This window comes from Notechis scutatus, chromosome 1, assembly GCF_049901735.1.
Source record: "Notechis scutatus isolate UNSWTSFEM ecotype Mainland chromosome 1, rNotScu1.2, whole genome shotgun sequence".
Taxonomy (NCBI): Eukaryota; Metazoa; Chordata; class Lepidosauria; order Squamata; family Elapidae; genus Notechis; species Notechis scutatus.
The window spans coordinates 248327606-248351547 of record NC_142009.1 but is presented as its reverse complement, the minus strand read 5'-3'; the positions used below and the strand labels follow the sequence as shown (position 1 = coordinate 248351547).

At 37.2% G+C, this 23942-nt stretch overlaps 1 protein-coding gene across 7 annotated transcripts in view; it reads right to left on the bottom strand.

The window, feature by feature from the left end:
* Positions 1-6589: 6589 nt before the first annotated feature.
* FAR1 (fatty acyl-CoA reductase 1) overlaps positions 6590-23942 on the bottom strand; it is a 59778-nt gene continuing 42425 nt past the window's right edge. For 4 of the 7 annotated variants that reach the window (XM_087951003.1, XM_087951004.1, XM_026664815.2 and 1 more), the window contains exons 8-12: positions 21946-22013; positions 20306-20477; positions 13704-13833; positions 10928-11055; positions 6590-9009 (exon numbers count right to left, since the gene is read on the bottom strand). In XM_087951003.1, the coding sequence (XP_087807129.1) occupies positions 8847-9009; positions 10928-11055; positions 13704-13833; positions 20306-20477; positions 21946-22013 (661 nt within the window). In that variant the 3' untranslated portion in view covers positions 6590-8846. Of the gene's footprint in view, positions 9010-10927; positions 11056-13703; positions 13834-19868; positions 20041-20305; positions 20478-21945; positions 22014-23942 lie in introns of all 7 variants that reach the window. The other 3 variants (XM_087951005.1, XM_026664816.2, XM_026664819.2) reach the window with 1 other exon arrangement.

Here is a 23942-nt window from a genome sequence, read left to right as displayed (position 1 = left end):
CTTCTATTAATGTTTCAGGCCAAGTTTAAATTATACATTTGTTAGCTTTTAAGATCTTTGTAAAGACTGTTAATTATTTCATTGCAGTTTATATAAAATGTGCCCAGGGCATCCAATCTAGTTTGGCAAATCAGTATGGGATTGACTGAGATGCAGGTGGTTTATTTCAACTTGATGCACAGAAGTGGATTAAGATTCAGAAAAACAATTATGATTTTTGATAGGCCTTGCATGGAAAAACGCTTGCAACCTTTATACGCATTTTTCACCATAACAGTTTCTTATTCTTATTTTTCTTATTACCTTTATTGTCAGAGTACAACATATATACAATCAGATTGGCTGAGCCTCCCTTCGTGCACTCCCCCCAACACAACTCACAGTGAGGACAGAAGTCCCTAACCCAGTCCCAATCTTATTACACTATGTGACCTTGTTGCACAATGCGCCAGGCCCGCAAGTCTATCATACTATGTTGACATGAAATTAATTCTGTTCAGAAGTCTGACAGCCTACGGGTAGAAACTGTTCTTCAGACTGTTGGTGCGGCTGGCTATGCTTCCCGATGGTTGCAGACACTAAGAAACTGAAGTAGGGGTTTAAATCTTTTATTTTACAATGTTCCAAGTGCAGAATTTAGCCTCCTTTCTGATGCAAAACAAGCCATTTCATGTGTACCAGAAGCATTGTCAGAATGTCAATAAACAGGATATTTTGTAAAACTTTATGGTTGAAATACTGCAAATTTTGGTATACATGAAGCATGCAAACTTTCATAGACCTCAGTGTACCATTTTAGCTTGAGAACATGGTGATATTTCTTAGTGAGTAGCACCTGTTTCAGTGTGAGGCCTACAAAATAAACCAGATTGCAAAACCAAGTTGATTAGAGCTCTACTTTATTGAGACAGAATATTGTCTCTTCCAAATATTATAATTAAGGAAAGTTTCAGGTTTCTCTGCTTATGTAATAGTTCTTGCTTACTATGTTTCCATCAAGGTCATCTCCCAAACAGTCTAATTTCAAGCATCTATGCTAGAGAGCTATGGTACAAATAGTTAAAGAGGCAAGGAATAATATTTCTCTGTTGTTTCCAACTCTTCAACATGTGGTTTTTATTTTTCCTTCCATAGTGAGAGAATGAGTTTAGCACAACCCCTGAAATCCAGGGCCACCCAAGCCAGTAATTCTCATCTTGAATCAACATTTGCTTTCCACAGGAGCAAACACTAGACAACCCTGACCCTGCTGCCAGCACATCGAAGTGGGGGCAAACTCCAATAGTTAAAGCTCTATGTATGCAAGTGCCCAGCACTAGATCCAGGCCAGATTGTGTTACAGGCATGCCCTACCTCACCCTAAGAGCTCTGGCCACAAGCAGCACAGATCCCTAGGACTGAATCACTGCCAAAGCATGCTTTCATTCTTTCCAGGTAGAGTGGGGGCGAGTTCTGGCAGCAACTATAGCCTGGGATCGTAATTCTCCTCTCATATTTGCTCACCCTAGACCCATGTTGATAACTCTTATGTAGTACAGTAAGCAACAAAGCAGGACACTGTGCTTGGGCTCAACGTTACAACCAGCCGTGTCTTTTAAAAATATACTTGTCAAATGTGACTCCAATGGTCTGATCCAATCATCAAGAGAGGATCTTTGAGCTTCCTGCCCCTTAGACAGGTATATGGCAAATTATGTGTTTCCCTTCCCAGGAGGTATGTTTGGCTCTGACCATCCCCTTGTATTCACAAAGCCTTAAAATCCAAATGAATTAAGAATGTCTGCTGCAGCGTAATAAGGTAACAAAGACATACTGTGTATAATTGTTGCTTTGTTGAACAGACAGTCCTCAAAAGGTATGTGGTGAGTTACACATTATTCTTCCCATGAGGTATGTTTAGCTGTGATCCTCCTTGCATTAAGCAAAGCCTTAAAATCCAAATGGATCAGTTATTGACAACAGATATGTAGTGTAGCGTACTAAAGTAACAAAAACATTGGGTGTAACAGTTGTTGTTCACAGCTGTTGCTTTACTGTACAGATAGTCCTAGGTTAATGATGCTAATTGGGACCATAATTTCCATCGCTAAGCAAATGAAGACATAAAGTGCAATGTCATAGTGGATGGAGGGAACTTGGAAGTTGAAGCACATCCTGCACTATAAAGGTGGGTGGATTGCCAGGTGCCCAAATTTTTATTTCACGACCACAGAGGTACTGCAATGGCGGTAACTTTTAAGGTCTGGGCCTAAGTAGCATTCATTCCGCAGTTTGTAGAGATTCTCAGTCATCCAGGTTATGGTTGCCTCAAAGGTGCTTTTTTCTGGAGGCAACTGGGTTTTGTTTTTTTCTTGGAAGATGTTCCACTTCTCATCCAAGAAGCTTCTTTAGCTCTGACAGGGCTGAAGAAACATCTTCAAAGAAAAAACAAGAAACTCCAGTTGCCTCCAGAAAAAAGCACCTTCGGGGCAACCATAAACCTGGATGACTTGAGAATCTCTCCAGAATTTTTATCTATACAATTTAGGTTGAACACCCTTTGAATGGTGTGGGAATACAAATGGATTTCCAGAGGGGAAAAAATTGCACACTACAGGAATCAGGTGCAGTACTCAAGTGACCCTTAGATAAACCTCCAAGCGCTTCAACAAAAGATTTTAGATTTTGCATCTAAAAGGATGCAAATGACCAACTGTCTGCAAGGGATATAAATCCTTCCATTCCCCATTATCCTATCAGACCTGAAAAAGCTTCTTGGATGAGAAGTGAAACGTCTTCAAAGAAAAAAGAAGAAAGTCCAGTTGCCTCCAGAAAAAGCACCCTTGGGATTCAGCACAGTTGTAACTTTGAACAGTGCTGAACAAATGGTCATTTAATGAGGACGACCTGTACCACATACAGTCAGTGTGACTGGGTTGTACTAGAAATATTTTCCCTTCTGCTCCCCATCTTTCAGTCTGGATAGTAGCCAGACATTATGACACATCAAGTAAAAGAGTTTCTGCAGTCTACATTACTCAACTCAGGTTTCACCATCTGGAGATTTCGGGGGTGTGTGGGGGTGGACAGTAATTACTCTCAGAGCACCTACAGTACAATTCCCTTGTATTGCATAGTGGCACTGGGCAGAATGTAAAAGAACTAATCCTTAGTACTTAGACATAAAGTGAGCAGCTAGTCACTCACTTAATCCTAGGAAGAAAGCAGATGTTTTTGAAAAGATCGACTTTTTTTTAATGGCCTTATGTAAGGATTTAAAAGAATTTATTAGAGACCATTTTGCAGTAGACAGTACATGTCAATTCCTTTTCTTGGAGCTTAGACATCAATAAGGCATCAATCTAACAATCACTACATGTTAAAGAGTGTTAGTGATGACACTGAAACTAGGGAAATGTGAAGTAGTCTTCCTGCAAGCAAGCTTGTGATTGAAAAATGAATTGGACAATGTATATTTAAAGTGCCTAGACCCGTGATGGCAAACCTATGGCATGCGTGCCGGAAGTGACATGCAGAGCAGTGGTGGAGTTCAATTTTTTTTTTACCACTTTTTCTGTGGGCGTGGCTTGGTGGGCATGGCAGGGGAAGGATACTGTAAAATCTCCAGTCAGAGGTGGTATTTGCCAGTTTTAACTACTCAAAATTTCTGCTACTGGTTCTCCACAACTGGTCAGAACCTGCTAAATACCACCTCTGAGGCAGAGCCATCGCCCCAGATCAGGTCCACTGCGCATGCGCCTCCTGCCAGCCAGCCGATTGTGTTATCTGCCGTGCATGCGGGGCAGGGGGTGTGGGAGACACGTGCACATGCACAGAGGCACAGGGTATGTGCAGGGGGGCTCGCATGCGCAGGGGGCGGGGGAGTGTGGGGGGTGCGTGCACATTACATTATGGGTGTAGGCACACGTGTGCACATGTGTGCACTTTCAGCACGCAACAACAAAAAGGTTAGCCATTACTGGCCTAGACTGTCATTTTGAATGCGAAGCCAATATATCTATAATTTTAAGAAGCGAGCTTTGGTTAGAGAAAGACTGGTCTATGGATTTAACTATATCTGATAAATAATCCTTCTATTTATTACCATACTGGAGATGGCAGTCACAAAAAGCTGAACTTTGTCTTGATGCCAAGTTTTCTCGACCGATAAACTTCTATATTCTAAATTGCCTAGCATCTTATTCAACTATTTTTAACAGGAGAGGACTAGGATTTTTCAACCTATAAAACTATTATAGCATTGTTTGTATAGCTTCTTATTGCTGCTGCCTTGCTTGATTAAAAATCTTGGTAAGACCCCAATGCTTTGATAAATATTAAAAGCAAAGCTATAATTAGACTTTTTTAAACAGAGGGGGATGAAGAGATATACTGTAGTTGTGTAAAAATTGCAGTAAGCATGAAAAATAATAGTACATGTCAACTATATCTGTTCCTCCTCCCTCATCTCTGTTAAAAAAAAAACTACACTGCTCAAAAAAATAAAGGGAACACTTAAACAACACAATGTAACTCCAAGTCAATCACACTTCTGTGAAATCAAATTTTCCACTTAGGTAGCAACACTGATTGACAATCAATTTCACATGCTGTTGTGCAAATGGAATAGACAAGAGGTGGAAAGCATAGGCAGTTAGCAAGACATCCCCAATAAAGGAGTGGTTCTGCAGGTGGTGACCACAGACCACTTCTCAGTTCCTATGCTTTCTGGCTGATGGTCTGGTCACTTTTGAATGCTGGCAGTGCTTTCACTCTAGTGGTAGCATGAGACGGAGTCTACAACCCACACAAGTGGCTCAGGTAGTGCAGCTCATCCAGAAAGGCACATCAATGTGAGCTGTGGCAAGAAGGTTTGCTGTGTCTGTCAGCGTAGTGTCCAGAGCATGGAGGCACTACCAGGAGACAGGCCAGTACATCAGGAGACGTGGAGGAGGCCGTAGGAGGGCAACAACCCAGCATCAGGACCGCTACCTCCGCCTTTGTGCAAGGAGGGACAGGAGGAGCACTGCCAGAGCCCTGCAAAATGACCTCCAGCGGGCCACAAATGTGCATGTGGTGCTCAAACAGTCAGAAACAGACTCCATGAGGGTGGTATGAAGGCCCGATGTCTACAGGTGTGGGTTGTGCTTACAGCCCAACACCGTGCAGGACGTTTGGCATTTGCCAGAGAACACCAAGATTGGCAAATTCGCCACTGGTGCCCTGTGCTCTTCACAGATGAAAGCAGAGTATTTGCAAGATTATAAAGTACTTGGATTTGAGCACAATTATATAGAATAAGTTTATCTCTTGAACTTTAGTTACTTGGGGTTGCTGAAAGAGAACACTGACCTTGTTGTGTGCTCCTAATATCCTATGCAAAAATTAACCATATGTGAAACGGATTTCCAAAGTCAGCCCTAGAGAATATAGAAGTATGGATGACAACTGACAGCTCTTTGCGTTTAAAGCAGTGGTATTCACCCTTTTGGTTTGGCTGGGTCACTCGAGTGAAGAGGAATTGTCTTGGGTTGTGTATAAAGTATATCACACAGCTAATGTATATAAATCACATGTTAAATGTTTATGATCTTGTTTATGATGTTTATTACAAGTTGTGAATGCATGTATGTGGCCTGAGGTCCAGACATGCCTGATGTAAAGGATACAGTGGTTCTCAGAAAAAAATATTTTACCTCTACTTTATTTACAATATAAAAGGCTGCTCATTAAAACTATGTATGACAAGACATTTACTTTGGTTTAAGCTTGAAACAATATAGCCACTTGAAACATTCATTCCAACTTGGGTAAATCCTAATGGAATAAAATAAAAGATCACTAAATTTTTCCATGCTGTGATGGAGTAAAATGGAAAATGTTCCAACCATGAGAAAAAAATGAAATCTGTTAATATGTTATTTGTGTTTTACTCCAGGGTCCCATTATCTACAGAAAAAAATGGGATTAAAAAAATACCTTAAAGAAAACACACTGTATGTTTTTATAAGCATTCTTCTTATAAGAAGGATAAAATAATGTTACATCAACATTTTGATGCATTTTATAACTGGAGTATTTCCTCACATAGGCAGATGATAGAATTGGGAGAGTCTGCACATTTTAATTGTCACAATAATACAAAAATATGTTCATCAAGAAGCAGAAATCTTGGCTGCAGTTTAAGGTAGAACAGAAGATATACCATGACACAAGCCATTCAAAATTTGCCTTAACTAATGCACAAGTTTCTTTTAAAAATTGTGTTGTGTTAATAATCATAGGTAAACACGGACTGAAAACTTGTTTATAGGTAAGTCTTCAATTTATGTGAATGTACTTTTTTAAAAGCACGGTAAAACAATGTTTTAATGAAATTTCAGGTATTTTCTGGATTCAATGATCAATGATATCTCTACTTTGTTTTTTCCTTTCAAGGAAGGAAAATTGGTAATGATGTGCTTTTATCTTTCTCTCATCTTCCAAAGTTTACCACAAACATTTAAAGCAAAGTAGTATATCTAGTTCTAACTACGTATTTCATAGCACATGATACTTTCAATTAAGATTTCACATTTAGCTTAAGCTACCTGATTAAATCCAACAAATGCAATACTCAGGAATTTGTTTATTTTTGGTTTACAGACAAAGGCACCCAAATATTTTTATTAAATAATTATTCAAAATGCTGTTTCTGATATCTCTTCTTACAATAGGGAACTTACACTGCAGAGGAATGTTGTTTCTGTAACCCTAATTCTAAATTCTGGCATATTCAAGGGATTTGTTTCATAATGCCTTTTTCTCATACTTTGGATTTGACAATTTTTTGAGAACTTTGAAACTTTTGAGGCTAATATTCAAATTCACATATTTAGGTTCAAAACAATTGTTATTTAAACTGCTAAATTAGCAAGCGTAGCATGAGAATATTTAGATATGAAAATAGCATGAATCACCTAGATGTGTAGAAGTTGAAAACTTTGTCTCAAAAAAATGTTATGTTGTGTTATTTCTCAGTTGTATTTGTTTTAAGGAAACCTATAATTTATTCCATAAAACAAGATACACAGGAAAAAATGACTATCTAAGTAACATTCAGTTGCCTTACCGATATTTATTACACCTGTGTACACATGTACACATATACACCCATCCTCTTGCACGCTAAGTTCCAGACATCTATTCCAATGTGCCAAACCAATATATGGTCAGTGAGGAATTATTTAGGGAGCAACGGTAACAGACATAGTAAGGATGTTGCAAATAAATGGTAAAATGTTACATCACAAAGTTCACAATTTATTGTATTCCACCATTGCAGCAGCAGTCTCGTACACTCTTTAAAAGAGTGTGGTCCTTGACCATGCAACATGTTGTATCCCTGTAAATATTATATGCACATTAAGGTTTTGTTCTTTAAAAAAATCATATTTAACTATGAGAAAAATAGTTAAATTTTAACAAGGAAACATTCTTTTTAAAAGTAGAAGCACAATTATATGGAAGATTTTAACAGTGGCATAATGTTTGAATGTGGAATAATAAGTGTAGGACACATATGTCTTGTGCATAACACTTGTATGATTCATTCACAATTTATTTAAACATAGTAATAAAAATAGATATACTAGAAGTTGATCAGATTAACCTATACTATGCCTGGAAATGTGGATTATAGCAAATAAGAGCATCTAAATTAGCACAGAATGTAGAACATGTCATGAGATATAAAAATCATGTTTTAAATGTAGCATAATTCAAATCTACATTATATGTGGACAGTTGCAAATGGATGCTTACTGCTAAATCAATTTAGACATATAGAAAAAGATATTAGCACAAGTAGGAATTAATTAACAACTTCCATGTTCTACTTTTTGTTTCAACTATTTCTACTGAAACTACTGAACTTATTTAGCAAAAATATACTGACTCCTAAATGCTAAAGAAAGCATTTGGTAATTCATTTTAAATTATATGGGTAACACAGAGAACAGTCTTTTTTCCTATTCAGATCTCAAGTTCCTTATCTGTAGTGAAAGTTTCTCTTGCTTTCAAAATAACTTATTTCATCATTTCCTCTTTGTACCCTCTTTTATAGCCACAATTCATAAGCTTGAGATAAAATACTGCATACCAATGGCAGTTTTCTTCTTAAAAGTATTCTGCCTGTTGGATAATGGGCTTAAGAAATGGCTGAGGGAAACAGTGTTCAAGCATTCTAATGTTTGGGTATAATTCTCAGTGGTGGACAGTTAACTGTTTCCTGTGCATTATCCCAGATGTGTAGGTGTACTTGTAACAGCACTACACCTCCCCCCAAAAAAAGATTTCAGAATTTTTTAGTAATTTTTGTACAGTTAAGAGCCTCTGGAAAAGAGCTAAGAAGAAAAGATTAACAGAATGCCCCATTTAAATAATTTACAAGGAATATTTCTCATAAGATTAACCAGAAAAATCTGCTGTGATTCTCAAATAAATTGCCGCCCAAGAGAATAATTTGTTTACTTTATCTAAATGCGCTTATTTGCAATAAAAATTAAGTTTACTATGTTAAGGCAGATTTTAATTGAATGCATTCCAGAATTGCAGTTACACTGGTCAATGGCCTAACATTTTCCTCATACAGATGTATTAAATCTGCTTGGATATCTTACCTACATATTTGCCTAATGAGAGATTGATCCAGATTAGCCATATAATCTTCACAGAAATACACAATTAAGCATCACATGAACTGTATTTCACAATCCAGATCTAATATTTCATGTTTTTACAAAAGACAAGATGAGTAGGTATATTATACGGCTTTGTGCCATTAGACCACCAAATGCATAGATGTCCTAATGCTGGAATTGTCATCTCTAGTATCTCATAGTGCTGGATGCTCTGAAGTAAGAGAGGAACTTGTAGCATAGGCTAACAACAAAATACCAGATATTTCTTGCCATTTGCGATCTTGCAATGAAAATTCGCCAGATGAGGATTACAAGTACTGTATTGAAGCCATACCGTATGTTTCTTAGCCTAGAGATAAATCAAATCAAGAGAAAGAAAAAAATAACAAATGTGGGAAACTTAAGAAAACTAGTAAATAAAAATATAACAGCTTGAGGATGAAACACAACATTTCTTTATAAAATTTATATCAGAAAGGAACTTTTATAGTAGCGCGTACAGTTTTCTTACTGACACTACAACAAACTAGTTATATAAAATCTGCACACTGGTAAACTATACTGTTCTGCAATAGAGATTTCCTTTCCTATCATAGAATTCTCCCATCATACATAAAGATTTTTATGCAATTCGTATGCTCTTTTCCTGCAGGGTACTAAGAATTACAAGATAACTTATATTTGAAAGACTGATACAAATAGTATCATTCTCCCCAACTTAAAAGGTCATCAAAACCCCAGTATGTAATATTCAGGCAAAAGAGATAGGCAAGAAATATGGGAGTCTTGGTGGATCTAAATTACTTTACCAAAACACCTATTTAGCATGTTTTGAAATGATTATAGTAAGAATGTCAATTGATTATTTTAATAACTACAGAAGTGTTTAAATATTTACAGAAGAGTTATTGTTGCCTGCCTTCATACATTTTTGACATTCACAGAATTACATCAATAGCAATAGCTAATAGGTATTCAGTAAATAAAGCAACAATGAATCTTTTTTTAAAAATAACTTATGTGACTATGGCTTCTATATATCTTAGTGTAGACATTGATATTTTATGCATGTTCATATCTTTGACTAGTCTGTGAAAGTCTTCTTATGCTGTTTGAATTAAGTTCACAAACAAATCTAAAATCTCATTGGGTTTCCTTGGAGATCTAAAATTATTATGTGTGCATGGGGTGGAGGGTTATGTGCATTTAAGTGGATTTCAATATAATTTCCATGGGAAAGTGGAAGAAAGAAATTACCTTTGTTTTGTCTATGGTTTTGTGCACCTGTGCTTAATTTAATAGTTTAATTTTCAACTAGAATCACTCCATATTTTCTCAATCTAGGCTCTGCATTTGGACTTTATCTGTTCCAGAAGGAAGGCATAATGTTGAATTTTTCTCACTTTGATGTGGACCTAGATGAATTCTATGACTATGTTTCTTTGTCAGTGGTTTCTATAGAGCATAGGCTCTTGGTAAGTTTCTCTTTCTAAGTGTATTGCCAAAAGCTGGCTTCTAATTAAAAAACAGAAGACACTGCCTATTAATAGAACTAGCACTTAGACAGCGATGGGCTTCAAAAATTTTAGCAAAAGGTTCTCTGCCCGGTTGCTGGGTAGCGTGGCCATGGTGGGTGTGGCCGAGTCGGCCTCTTGCACCACAGCTGGGGGAGTGTTTTTGCCCTTCCCAGGCTCCGAAGGCTTTCCTTGAGTCTCTGGGAGGGCGAAAACGGCCTTGCCAGGCTCTGGAGGCTCTCTGGAAGCTGGAAGCGGGCCCATTTCCAGCTTTCTCTAACTTCTGGGAAACCTGTTTTTCGATCTCCCAGAGCGATCCCCCCCATGTGTCCTGCACTTACCTGCATCCAAAATGGGCCGGGTGGGGACTCCTCGGAGGGGTGGGGTGGGCGGGGCCAGCCAGGAGTGGGATTTGGGGGTTCCCCGAACTACACATCTTAGCTAGGGGCTCTCCCGAACTCCCTGCGAGCCTCCAGCATCCCACCCCCGCTTATATACCACTACATAGAGCTTTACAGCATTCTCTGGACAGTTAACAGTCAGCATATTCACTCAACAATCTGGGTCCAATTTGGAAGGATAGAAAGCTGAGTCAATCTTTAGCCAGGTAGGATCAAACTCCTGGTGTGGGCAAAGTTGGCCTGCAATATTGCATTCTAATCCGTGCCCCCACAGCTCATCAACATTTTACATTCAGAATAGTTGACATAAATACATATTAATTTATGGAACAAAGAAGTCAAGTTCACATACTTATTTAAGTGTTTCCGAGCTGCTGGGAGACCAGACATTTCTTCATTCAATACATACTTCTTTGTTCCCATGCAGTAATTTTCCATATATTCTGCCCAATGTAACTGCCGAACATCAAAATTAAATACCTGATATAAAAATTAAACAATGTATCTATTACTAAAAAAAATATAGTTTTAAGCTCAAATCAGGAGTACAATGGATAAAACATTGTTTCTTAGTAAAAACAAATAAAACATCAACTATCCATCCAATCTAAGAATTAACTTCCATTAATGACCCATAATATTGACGGCACAAATAAATTCAAACTCTTGGATCCCTTATAAGGCTTATAATAATCACAAGCAGAATTACATAAGAAACATGTTGATACCAACAGTCTTTTCTACTCGGCCCTTTAAAACAATATCAAAATAAAAGGTGTCTGTGTGAAAATTGGCTATATCACACATTTGAAAGGGTAACAAATGAATTGTATAAATGTTTATTCAGAGTTCAATGGAATTATTTATCTATGTAACTGGATCTATGTAATTATATAGAATTATTGTGTCTAGGTCAGGGGTCTTCAAGCTCGACAGCTTTAAGGTTTGTGGACTTCAACTCCCAGAATTCCTCCTCCAGTCATGTTAGCTCAGGAATTCTGGGAGTTGGTCCACAAGTCTTAAACTTGCCAAGTTTGAAGACCCTTGGTCTAGGTCCTATAATACCAAAAGTTACTTCTCCCTTTTCTTAATACAGTTACAAAAGTGTATCAGCATTCAATTTGGGTATCCAATTATGGCAAATCTCACATCTAAAGGTTTTCTTTACCATCCAAGTATCATTTTTAAAATGGGTTTCTATCATCCTCCCTTAATGTTAACATTTTAATATGTATGAGTTTTTATTTTAAAAGCAAATATTTTTCCTACTCTATGGAAAATATACACTGCTCAAAAAAATAAAGGGAAAACAAAAATAAGACATCCTATATCTGAATGAATGAAATCTTCTTATTAAATACTTTGTTCATTATATAGTTGAATGTGCTGACAACAAAATCACATAAAAATTATCAATGAAAATCAAATTTACCAACCCATGGAGGTCTGGATTTGGAGTTACACTCAAAATTAAAGTGGAAAAAAACACTACAGGCTGATCCAACTTTGATGTAATGTCCTTCAAACAAGTCAAAATGAGGCTCAGTAGTGTGTGTGGCCTCCACGTGCCTATATGACCTCCCTACAATGCTTGGGCATGCTCCTGCTGAGGTGGCGGATGGTCTCCTGAGGGATCTCCTCCCACACTTGGATTAAAGCATCCCCCAACTCCTGGACAGTCTGTGGTGAATGTGGCATGAGACATGATGTCCCAGATGTGCTCAATTAGATTCAGGTCTGGGGAATGGGCGGGCCAGTCCAAAGCATAAATGCCTTCGTCTTGCAGGAACTGCTGACACACTCCAGCCACATGAGGTCTAGCATTGTCTTGCATTAGGAGGAACCCAGGGCCAACCGCACCAGCATATGATCTCACAAGGGGTCTGAGGATCTCATCTCGGTACCTAATGGCAGTCAGGCTACCTCTGGCGAGCACATGGAGGGCTGTGCGGCCCCCTAAAGAAATGCCACCCCACACCATTACTGACCCACTGCCAAACTGGTCATGCTGGAGGATGTTGCAGGCAGCAGAACGTTCTCCACGGCGTCTCCAGATCCTGTCACGTCTGTCACATGTGCTCAGTGTGAACCTGCTTTCATCTGTGAAGAGCACAGGGTGCCAGTGGCGAATTTGCCAATCTTGGTGTTCTCTGGCAAATGCCAAACGTCCTGCATGGTGTTGGGCTGTAAGCACAACCCCCACCTGTGGACGTCAGGCCCTCATACCACCCTCATGGAGTCTGTTTCTGACCGTTTGAGCAGCCACATGCACATTTGTGGCCCGCTGGAGGTCATTTTGTAGGGTTCTGGCAGTGCTCCTGTCCCTCCATGCACAAAGGCGGAGGTAGCGGTCCTGATGCTGGGTTGTTGCCCTCCTACGGCCTCCTCGTCTCCTGATGTACTGGCCTGTCTCCTGGTGGCGCCTCCATGCTCTGGACACTACGCTGACAGACACAGCAAACCTTCTTGCCACAGCTCGCATTGATGTGCCATCCTGGATGAGCTGCACTACCTGAGCCACTTGTGTGGGTTGTAGACTCCGTCTCATGCTACCACTAGAGTGACAGCACCGCCAGCATTCAAAAGTGACCAAACCATCAGCCAGAAAGCATAGGAACTGAGAAGTGGTCTGTGGTCACCACCTGCAGAACCACTCCTTTATTGGGGATGTCTTGCTAACTGCCTATGCTTTCCACCTCTTGTCTATTCCATTTGCACAACAGCATGTGAAATTGACTGTCAATCAGTGTTGCTACCTAAGCGGACAGTTTAATTTCACAGAAGTGTGATTGACTTGGAGTTACATTGTGTTGTTTAAGTGTTCCCTTTATTTTTTTGAGCAGTGTACTTATATATATACTAACTTTATTTTGGTTTATCTGGGATTCCAATGCTGCCCATACAAAGATCTATCTGTTAGATCTAATTATTATGAAAATGGGCATACTGAATACATCTGGCATTGTTGTTTCAGAAAAACTACAATAGATCAAAGCCAGCCACTATAGAAGGGGATCACGCTAAAGCTTTATCTTTTCATTAGTTTCTTATGTTTTCATTTTGTTCCTTAATTGAAATACCTTATGTACTACATTGTTAGCAAGCAAACCAACACAAATGTAACTTGCCTTTTTGTCTTCAGGACTCAGCTGGCTCATAAGCATATTGACATTGTCTGTGTTCCAGACCCATGAATTACTTGTAAAGTACTCCAATAGCACCATAGCTTTGTGAAGACGTGTTATTGTTTTCATCATCCTATAGCCCAGGGAAATATGTTATTAAAGAAGATCACACTCACAACTTAAATATGACTCAACACTTAGAAGGAAGGTTCCTTCAGAGGATCCTCCAGTTTGCTCATTACACCATTAAAACTTGAAGTAGACTTTTCAAAACCAGAGTATTTCTGCATAGCATGTTAAATCATTCCCCCCCCCTTCCCCCGCTGAAAGGCTGAGGTCCTTTTCTTCGATAGTACTGTGAACACCAAAATCTATCTATAAATTAGGGCTGTGCAGATATGAAGGGAACTCATAACAACAATTGCAGCTCCTTTAAATCAGTGCCTTTTGGGGGGATCACAATGCACTTCAAATTATCTTTAACCTTTTGAATTTGAAGCTCTGCACAACTCTACAGTATAATTCACAAATAATTCAGATGAGATTTGCATGGAGATACTCCATTGCCCATTAATTTAGAAATTGAAAAGGTCGTGGAAGAAATGTTTCTTTATAAAACCATCTTCTTTTAAATACTGGTTATAAATAATGCTTTGCATCATGCTGGTTTAGATGTCTACTACTTAATATGCAGAAATATTCTATTCATGTTTATTGCCTGAATCAATCAACAGTAAATATTTTGTTTGAATATAGTGCATTCTATTAGTAGGATCAACTTGAAAAATAGCTTTAAAATACTAGTATCTCTGAACTTGAATTTAGTGAACTCTGAATTCTTTTGTACTTTTTGTTGGTGCTGCTACAACCAGGAATACAAACCCCTAGAACCTTATTTGACAGCTATTCTGACCATGACCATTTCAAGACTGAACCTTATAATAGAAAGCACTGATCATCAGGAAGATAGAAAAGTGAAGGATGAAAAGAAAAGTCACCATGAAAAAAAGGTTGCGTTAGAAAGACATATTTCTTTTATTCAGTTATGGTAACTTGCTTATATTGAGGATAGCCAAAGGAAGACATACATCTGAAATATGAACAACAACCTTCTGTAAAATAATTCAGAACAGTGAAACTCCCAATGGATCTTAACAGCTTCTGGGTTATATTAAGAGAAATTATACATATCATCCATGTTATAAAATAGCTATCCGCAACCTTTGTGGCACCAGGGACAGGTTTCATTAGGAAAATTGAATGATTTCATGTGCAGCCTAGATCCCATGCATGCACAGATGAAGCTCCGCTTGGTTGCCTGCTGCTTACGCGGCTTGGTTCCTAACAAGCCACAGTCTGGTACCAGTCCGCGGCCCGGGGTTGGTGACCCCTGTTATAAAGTATTCTTTCAAACATTTATAAGCATAACATCTAACTCAATCAAACTTGTTATAAACAAGCATCCTTAATGATATAAAATTCATGAGACAAATATAACTAAGTTTTTGAAAAGGACACTAAGAGGTATCCTAGATTGTTTCTCAAAATAAATGTTGCCAGGGTCTCAGGTTGAACTCCTCATATATACATATGCATATGTATGTACATATACATACATACATTACTTTTATATTTTCTTTCCTGGAAAGCATTTCACTTTTCCAGTCTGATCAAGACCTCTCTTTCAGTACTGTCACAATTTATTTTTAGAGATTAGTTTGGTTTCATTTTATTGTCTGCTGGATAGTTGTGGTTTTAGTTTATGATATTCTAATCTAGCTTCTTCTATTTAATTAGTAAAGCACTTTTCTAAATATTATCACTGCACTCTAAATATTACCAATCCTTTAAGGACCAGGTTAGGGACAGTCTGTCATGGAGAAAATGTATGTAATTGCTAAAAATTGATATCAATTTGATGAAACATAATCAATCCTTACAAATTATATAAATAAGCATATTTTTATTATGTTATTATCTTACTTGTAAACTGTCTCAGGTGATACCTATTTAGTTATATCTTTTATACAAAAGCTAGTGGCTATATGAATGAAACATTTATTCATTTGTGCTTTATGGCAATAAATGATTACATTAGGTATATTAAGCTGTAATTGCCAAGCAAATAAGGGACTAACATATTCTAACAGCATTAGAATACCATTAGAACATTTTGCAGGTATCATCGTATATACTTAAGTATAATAATTTTCACGAGTTAAAAACACTCTCAAACAGTCTTTCTTCAAGGAATGCTCCTCACAGCGCTTTTCTGCTTAAGAACCACTGTATATCTGCATGAATAGTCCACATGCTGCAGATTTTATGGAATTATTAGTGTCTGAGTTGTGATGTTATTTTTGTCAGACAGATGAATTACATAATACAACAGAAAACATCCAACTCTATCAAACCGAATCACAGTCCTACAAAAACTGAGAGATACCACAGAATATATTCAACCTATTACATTTAAAAATGGAAAATATTTATTAAAGAAACAAAATCAGAAAAAAATCCAGCTTGACTGAACTCCCCCATATTGCTATTCTCAAAAAGAATTCCAGAATTCTTCAGTGTTCCTTTACAAAACTAAAGACAGGTCACAAATGACCTTTCATGTAGTATTTAAAATTCATAACATTTAATATCTTAGTTCCATTCCATTAAAATTATAATAGGCAGAATCATATTTTGATATCTCAGCTGATACAGGTTGCTGCACTCAGGCTATAGATTGCAACTAATTATAATAGCATGTTACTCCTGAAGCCACTGACATTAACTTACAAACCCTGCAGTATATTATTTGGAATCAACTTATTTGGAACAAAATGTTTTCCCTCTTTAAGATGCTAGGATTTAAAATAATTTGAGAATTACTTTTATTTTGATCCTCAGAGTTGTTGGGAGAATAACAGAAAAAGTTCTCTGTGGATGCTTCCAACTTTTGAAACTTCTTGCCAAAGTAAGACTCGAACCCTCTGTTGTCCTTAATATACTACATTGTTTTTTCCTATAAAGAAAAATTCCTTCATATTTTTACTGCTGTATTCTATTTTTGTTTCCATTTTTTTATTGTGTTATACTGTTTCCTATTTTATTATTATTAATTGTTCAATACTATGTGTGGCTAAAAGGTAAGACAAAAATTATGTAAAGAAAATAAACTTTTCCTAAGTTATTTGATATCTGGAGAATTTTTGCTAAAGGGAAGCTTCTATTTAAATATTGTTTATGATCAACACAGAACAAAATGAATTTTAATGGATTGTACTTCTTGTTTACATCCCCCTCCTTCCCACTATTAGATAGCATTACAACACAAAGTTATTTTATACTGCAGACGAATTATATTGCAAGTTTAATACAGTGGCCTTTGATTTTTCTATTCTCTACATTTCTATGCTCACCTTGTTTTTTTTTTAAAAAATCATGTTAAAACATGCAAAATCTTATTCTGTCTCGTTTATATAATATACAACTTTGTCAACAATAACCAGCTCAAATAGCCAAACAGAGAAACCACTGCTAGGATAAAAATAATCTAGCCCCACTTTTCATTATAGCAAACTACACTGGATTTCTTTGCCAGCAAAGAAATGAAAATGCTTGACAAAATTACACAATATGCCATGTGTGTGAAAAATTAAGCAAGCACTTAAACCAAATTTAATCAAAAGACACAAACACAGCTTTCCTAAATAGGACTGGGGGGTTATTAAGGTATTGTGATCATAATTTTTTGATTTCTTAAGAGGGGTAGTGAGGCAACAACTTGTCACAGATATTGTTGAGCTAAAATTCCAAATATCTTCATACTGACCTGGCTGTCTGGGATGCTGAAAATTATATTTAAGCAATACTGGGAGTACTACAGATTGCTTTCATCCCATTTAGCGGGCAGCTAAAAATATATTTGTAAGGTTTCCCTGGTCTTTTATTTTACTCTGATAAATGTTGATACTAATTCAGCTTCTTTCATAAATAATAGAAGCAGAAATTGTCTCTTTCTTGGATCTCTAATTATACATTAAAACACCATCACAAAGGAAGTGTTTTTCCTGTTATGGCTTATTTGAAATATATTTTGATATTAATGTTTGAATTATGGTTGGAGCTTATGAACTAAATTGGGTGCACATATTCTACCTGAGTTATAGATTGTTATTATTAAAGATAATTGGAATGTTTTATTAAACCATTTCAGCAACAAATTGGTTACTTCAAACTACTTTCTTGCTCCTAAAATATAAAAATACAGGTATGAGGACTAGCATTTGATCACCAATTATGCTATATGATCATAATGTCCTGGAGGGATGGTGATCTGGATTTTGATTTCATGGCACTCAGTTCCAAAATGTGCCAAATTTTCAAATAATAAACTTTTTATCTTATAGAAACCATTACATTTCAGCTCACTACAAACTAATTCTATACAAAAAGGCGTTCTGAAAGACAGATAGTACCTGCTTTTTACAATGAATCACTTTTACTTTGTTTGGTAGGATTTCAGTATAAACAAGACTGGAAACAAAGCATTTTATAAGTGTATGTATTCATCATTATATAGGAATCTTGAATTTTCTTGTAGCAGGCAGAATATGCAGAATTCATGGGATAATTATCAGTTCACCGTGGTATGTTTTTAACAGGTATAGCTACCAGTTAGATACAAGCATGTTTAGGAAATACAAGTTTCGCTGGTAGAAAACATTTTTTTAAAAAAATGTTTTAATCCAAAAACCATCTTTCCCACAATTAAAGTCAAGGATTTAAAATGACCTCAACTTAATATAGGCACATTCATGTATTTTTCGTGTTAATAGTATGGAAGTAGTTTTTCAGACATATTATTTTGGCATATAATTTTTCAACCTCCTGCAGTTCCTGCCATTTCCTGGTGGTCTCCTATTAAAGAAGTAATCAGGCCTAACCTCTGCTTAGATTCCAAGCCAAAACAAAGTCATCCAGGTGATGTCACCTACTAAAGCATGTTTTACAGAGTTCAAATATAGTCTATTAAAACATGAATTACATCTGAAAGTTGTATTACACAATGGCTGGGGGGAGGGGAAGAGAGAGAAGAGCTTCTGGGAGGAGGGGAAGAGTGTGAAGCGCTTCTGGGAATGGAAAAGAAGTTCTCTACTCTAGAACTTTCTTCTAGGAATGTAGAGAAGACTGCCAAAATGACAACAATGATACCAACAAAGGCCCAGTATCCTTTATGGGAAAGTTGTTCTGAAGAGTACAATTAGTAAAATTGCTGTTTATGGACTTGGGAAAATATTACAGACTCATTCAGTTGCCTTTGCTTGTTGCCTATACCATGGAACAAATGAAAACTATTGCCTAAATTGTTATGGCAAAAAAGAGCTGTGTTTACTAAAATTATTTCTATTTATTGGAACAGTATATTAATCCTGTAAGAGAAATGATAAGAGTTCCCAAAGTCAAAGACATATTCATTTTCTCACAGGTATATACACACGCACACATACACATACCTACAATCTTTGACTTTGTATGTGTGCGTTTACGTGTATTTATATTTACAGATATAGATATATAGTTTCCTTCTCCTCTCCAAATACTAAACTACTGAAATAATAACGACATATCTTCTGTTCCTTCAGATTTTGGGGGGTGGAGGCTGTGCAGTTTGAGCAGCAATTCTGCAAAAGAAAGCTTGAAAAAGTTGCCATTTTAAAATGTTAAGATAGAGAAAAAATATGCAGATTTGATGAGTAAAAGTATACCTTTTGCCCGCTTAAAAAAATTCCTAAGCCAAAAGAATTATAAGCCAAATGATGGTGATAGAAAATGTGCCCTAAATTATCTAAATTCGTTAAAGAAACCATGTGTACCATAGTTTTTAGTATCTCTTCTATCCCCTTCCCCTCCCCATTCATTTTAGCTTATAATTTTCAATAACAGTGCTAGAGTAGGATGATTTGAAGAGCATAGAAACTGCGTGACATGGATCAATGACTCTAATAAAGCAAATGTCAGCCAGCCACTAAGCCCCCAAAATATCCAGCTCTTTTACGGTTATTGTTGGTTCTTCCATTAGTAAATCTAAGGTAAAAAAAGCTCATGCCATTGATCTAAACTGCCACCAAGCTTCCATTGCTTTTAGCAAAAAATTAGCCCTTTCTTTCTTACCACGGTTTCTGACCTGTCAACCTGAGAACAACATCGTATAAGAACGCAGGAAGTATGTGACCGACCGTAGTCCAATAATGATGAATAAAGGGGTTGGACTGGATTTTAAGATTGGGACGCCTGATTGCATGTTCTAAAGGATTCCTCTTGAATATCAAATTTACGTAACATTCTGTAGGAAAAATAAGGGTCAAAATGTTCTGAGTAGCTCTTGTTCAAAGAATAAATCCAATCATCTCTAGACATCTTAATGGGTTAAGTACTCCATACTACACCATTTTCACTGTTGTCGGAAAACAGCAGACTTGGATTCGAACACTTCTGTGGATTTAACATTCCATTCAACCATCATTATGAAAAAGGAAAAAAAGTGTTAATTGTGTAAGCATGGATTGTAAATAGCCAGAGGAACACAAAGCAGAGCTAGTCACCATTACCTTGGGTTTCTTCCTGTAATCCTGAGGTAGATATCATACAGGAATGCTGGGGCCTTATGGCTTACAGCAATCCAGTAGTGATATAAAAGGTGATTGGATGTTAGATTTACATTGGGCCGTCTGAAGGCCTGTTCGAGAGGATTCCTCTTGAAAGTGGATATTACATGGTATTCTAAGAAAGAAAAGTTGTGTAACAGCTTTGATAATAACCATGTAAATGTACTGGACGTCCATGGACATCACAACAGATAGTATTATTCCCATAAATAATGTGATTTAAACCACATTATTTCTTACACATACTTCATTAACTAACAAAGTTAAATTATGCAATTACACTAAAATTACAAAACTTTCTCATTGGACTTGTTTGCATACCTAAGCATTACCTTTTAACTGTTTCCCCTTTTTCTCTTTTTTTACTTATTAAATCTATGAATAAATGAGAACAGTTTTTCATAGGCTTAACTTCCTATAATTTACATAATCATACAAAACCCAGGCACGTTACATTGAAGCAATATTTCAAAATTAAGATATACTAAGTAAAACATTCAAGTAAAAATTACAAACTCGCTATATAAAATAGATTCTTTCCTTAAGGATCTAAACTGATGCTTTCTCTACCTTAACCTTATTTAGTAAAATCAGCCATTTTTTCTCTAAAGAAATAAATCAGTTGAAAAAAAATACAAGCTTCCCTTTTACCACCCATAAAATTTAACCAAAGAACTGTAAATGAGAGAGATTATAGGCTGATGCCTAGATTAGACAATTATTTAAATTTTAAATGACTTCTGGGAAATACAAAACCAATATACCTCATGGAGTCTGAAAAGTTTAGAAACTAAAACGGTAGGCTAAATCTCAAATAATTGATGATGGGATCAGATGGCAATGATAGTATAAATTCCAGCATAATACAGTGGCAGCATATGAACTAATGAAACAGAAGTAAAATTTGACTTTTTTCCTCAGCTTCCTGATATGTACTGTAAGGGATATCAGCAAATACTATGCAGTCTCAAAGCATATTTCTTGTGCTTTAGTATTGTTTTGTAATAAATATGTCCAAATCAGAAATGCTTTACAACTTTTCTTGCCACATTTGTTAAGTGAGTTACTGCAGTTGTTAAATTAGTAACCCAGTTGTTAAGCTAATCTGGCTCCCCCTTTGACTTTGCTTGTCAGAAGATCACAAAATATCATCACCCGACCTTCATAAATATGAACCATTTGTCAAGCATCTGATTGTAAATCATGTGACCATGTGGATGTTGCAATGGTCATAAATGTGAAAAATGGTCATGTCACTTTTCTCAGTGCCTTTGTAACTTCAAAAGGTCACTAAATGAACTGTTGTAAGTCAAAGACTACCTGTACACATAACAAATTAATGAGTATACAACTGAGTCAGTTGTGTACATTTTAAAGTTGAACTTCGAACTGGATCATCTATTGACAGAAAGCAAAAACAAAAAAAAGTCCTTCAGATGTATCCAGATAGAAAGGAAAATATAGCAGAATTAGGAGAATCACTGCTATTTTTAAAAGTAGTTCCAACTGAGTCTAACTTGATACACGGCTATCTATGTAAGTTATATAAAATGAACTAATTACTACAGAAAAAAAAGGCCTACCAACTTCACCCCAATGAAAGGGATTAGTGCCACCGGTTGTACAGTTGTATACCATAATATTTCTTGGCCTGAAAAAGAAAGGTTACATTTTTATATCATTCCTCTCAGTATAAAACAATTTAGGCACAGTCAAAAAGAGAAGCAGAACAGCAGAAAACTGGCTGAATAATTATAAAAAGTAGAGCAACAGAAATGTAAAACAGCACCCAAACAATCAGTTAACCTTATATTTACAAAATAATCCAATGGGATTAGGATCCTCAAGGAAAGTTAGAATAGAAATTTTGATGCATGGCCATTTTTTAGAGAGGCAAAAGAAAAAATATATGACTCTGGGTTTTTAATTATAAAAAATTAGGGCTTATAAGGAGACTATGGTTCTCAACTCATGCCTGTCAGCATACTCTCAAACTTGCTGCAAATTTTGCCAGTTTTACAGGATTGACACTGATTACTTAAACCTCTTCCCTTCATTTCAATTAAAGGAAGTGGTGTGCGTAAGTTAAAAAAGAACTTGGCTGGGGTGTGCAAAAGAGACAGAATGGTCTACTCATATTTATTTGGCCAGAACTAAAGTAAGTGAAGGCTTCTCTGAAATCAAATTGTTCTGCTTTCACCAAAACATGTAAGTTTTATTTGAAATAGTTAGGATCTAGAATGCAGTACCATCCCTAAATCTGGGACAATATATTCAGATGATAGTGTTACCTGATATTGCAGGACCATGTCTTGCTGAATTAAACAAATAAAGTCCTCTAAAGCAAGCTAACATGCAGCACACTCTGAAAAAAATGGCCTCCTAATGCACCAGCATTTGGCACTACCTGCTGCCTTTTGGAATTTTAAGTTCTGTACATCATATTCAACATTTAACTTTTAGGTCTTTTGCTGTTTCTTTTCCAGATTGTCTCTCTTGATAATATAATTCTTTTAATGTGCCTTTTGGGATCAGAATTTCCATTGCTAAGGTGGTTTGTTCAGGGAGTCCTGACCAATTTTCCTACTTTTTTTTTGCCACAGCTGTTAAACAAATTCCTATTACTGCTAACTAAATTATCGGATTGTTAAGCAAATCTGGCTTTCCTCATTGACTTTGCTTGCTGGAAGCTGGCTGAGAAGCTTACAAATGGCAATCACATGACCCCAGGATGCTGCAAACATCATAAATACAAGTCACCAAGCACCTAAAGTTTGATCATGGGACCGAGGGTGGGAATGCTGCAATGCTCATTAAGTACAAGGACTGACCATAAGTAACTTTTTCAATGCCACTGTAACTTCAAACAGTCACTAAATGAATATGTCAAGAACTACCTGTATTCTATAAGAACTACCTGTACTCTAGGGCTGTAACAGCCCATATATCTCCTAAATCAGTGATGGCGAACCTTTTTGTTGTGGTGTGCCGAAAGCACGCTTGTGCCAGCACCCACAATGCAATGCGCCCCATCCCCCCAGCGCATGCGTGTGCAACATCCCTGCCCCCTTACCTGCACTGCACATGCGTGCGCCTCTCAGCTGATTTTCAACGGGCTTCAGCCGTTTTCGCCTTCCTGGAGGCTTGAGGGAAGCCTCTGCAGGCTTGGGAGGCCAAAAAACGGGCCTTCCAGAAATACAGAAGTGCCTGTTTTCAGCCTCCAGAGGGCCATTTTTGCCTTCCCGGAGGCTCGAGGGAAGCCTCTGCAGCCTCGGGAGGCCAAAAAACGGGCCTTCCGGAAATACAGAAGTGCCCGTTTTCAGCCTCCGGAGGGCCATTTTTGCCTTCCCGGAGGCTCGAGGGAAGCCTCTGCAGCCTCAGGAGGCTTAAAATGGGCCCATTTCGGCACTTCTGGTATTTCTGGAAGGCCCGTTTTTCGGCCTCCCATGGCTGCAGATGCTTTCCTCGAGCCTCTGGGAGCGCAAAAACAGCCTCAAATGGGCTGAAAATCAGCTGGGAGGGGCGCGCACATGCGCAGTGCAGGTAAGTTTGGCTGGGGCTCGTGTGCCCACACAAATGG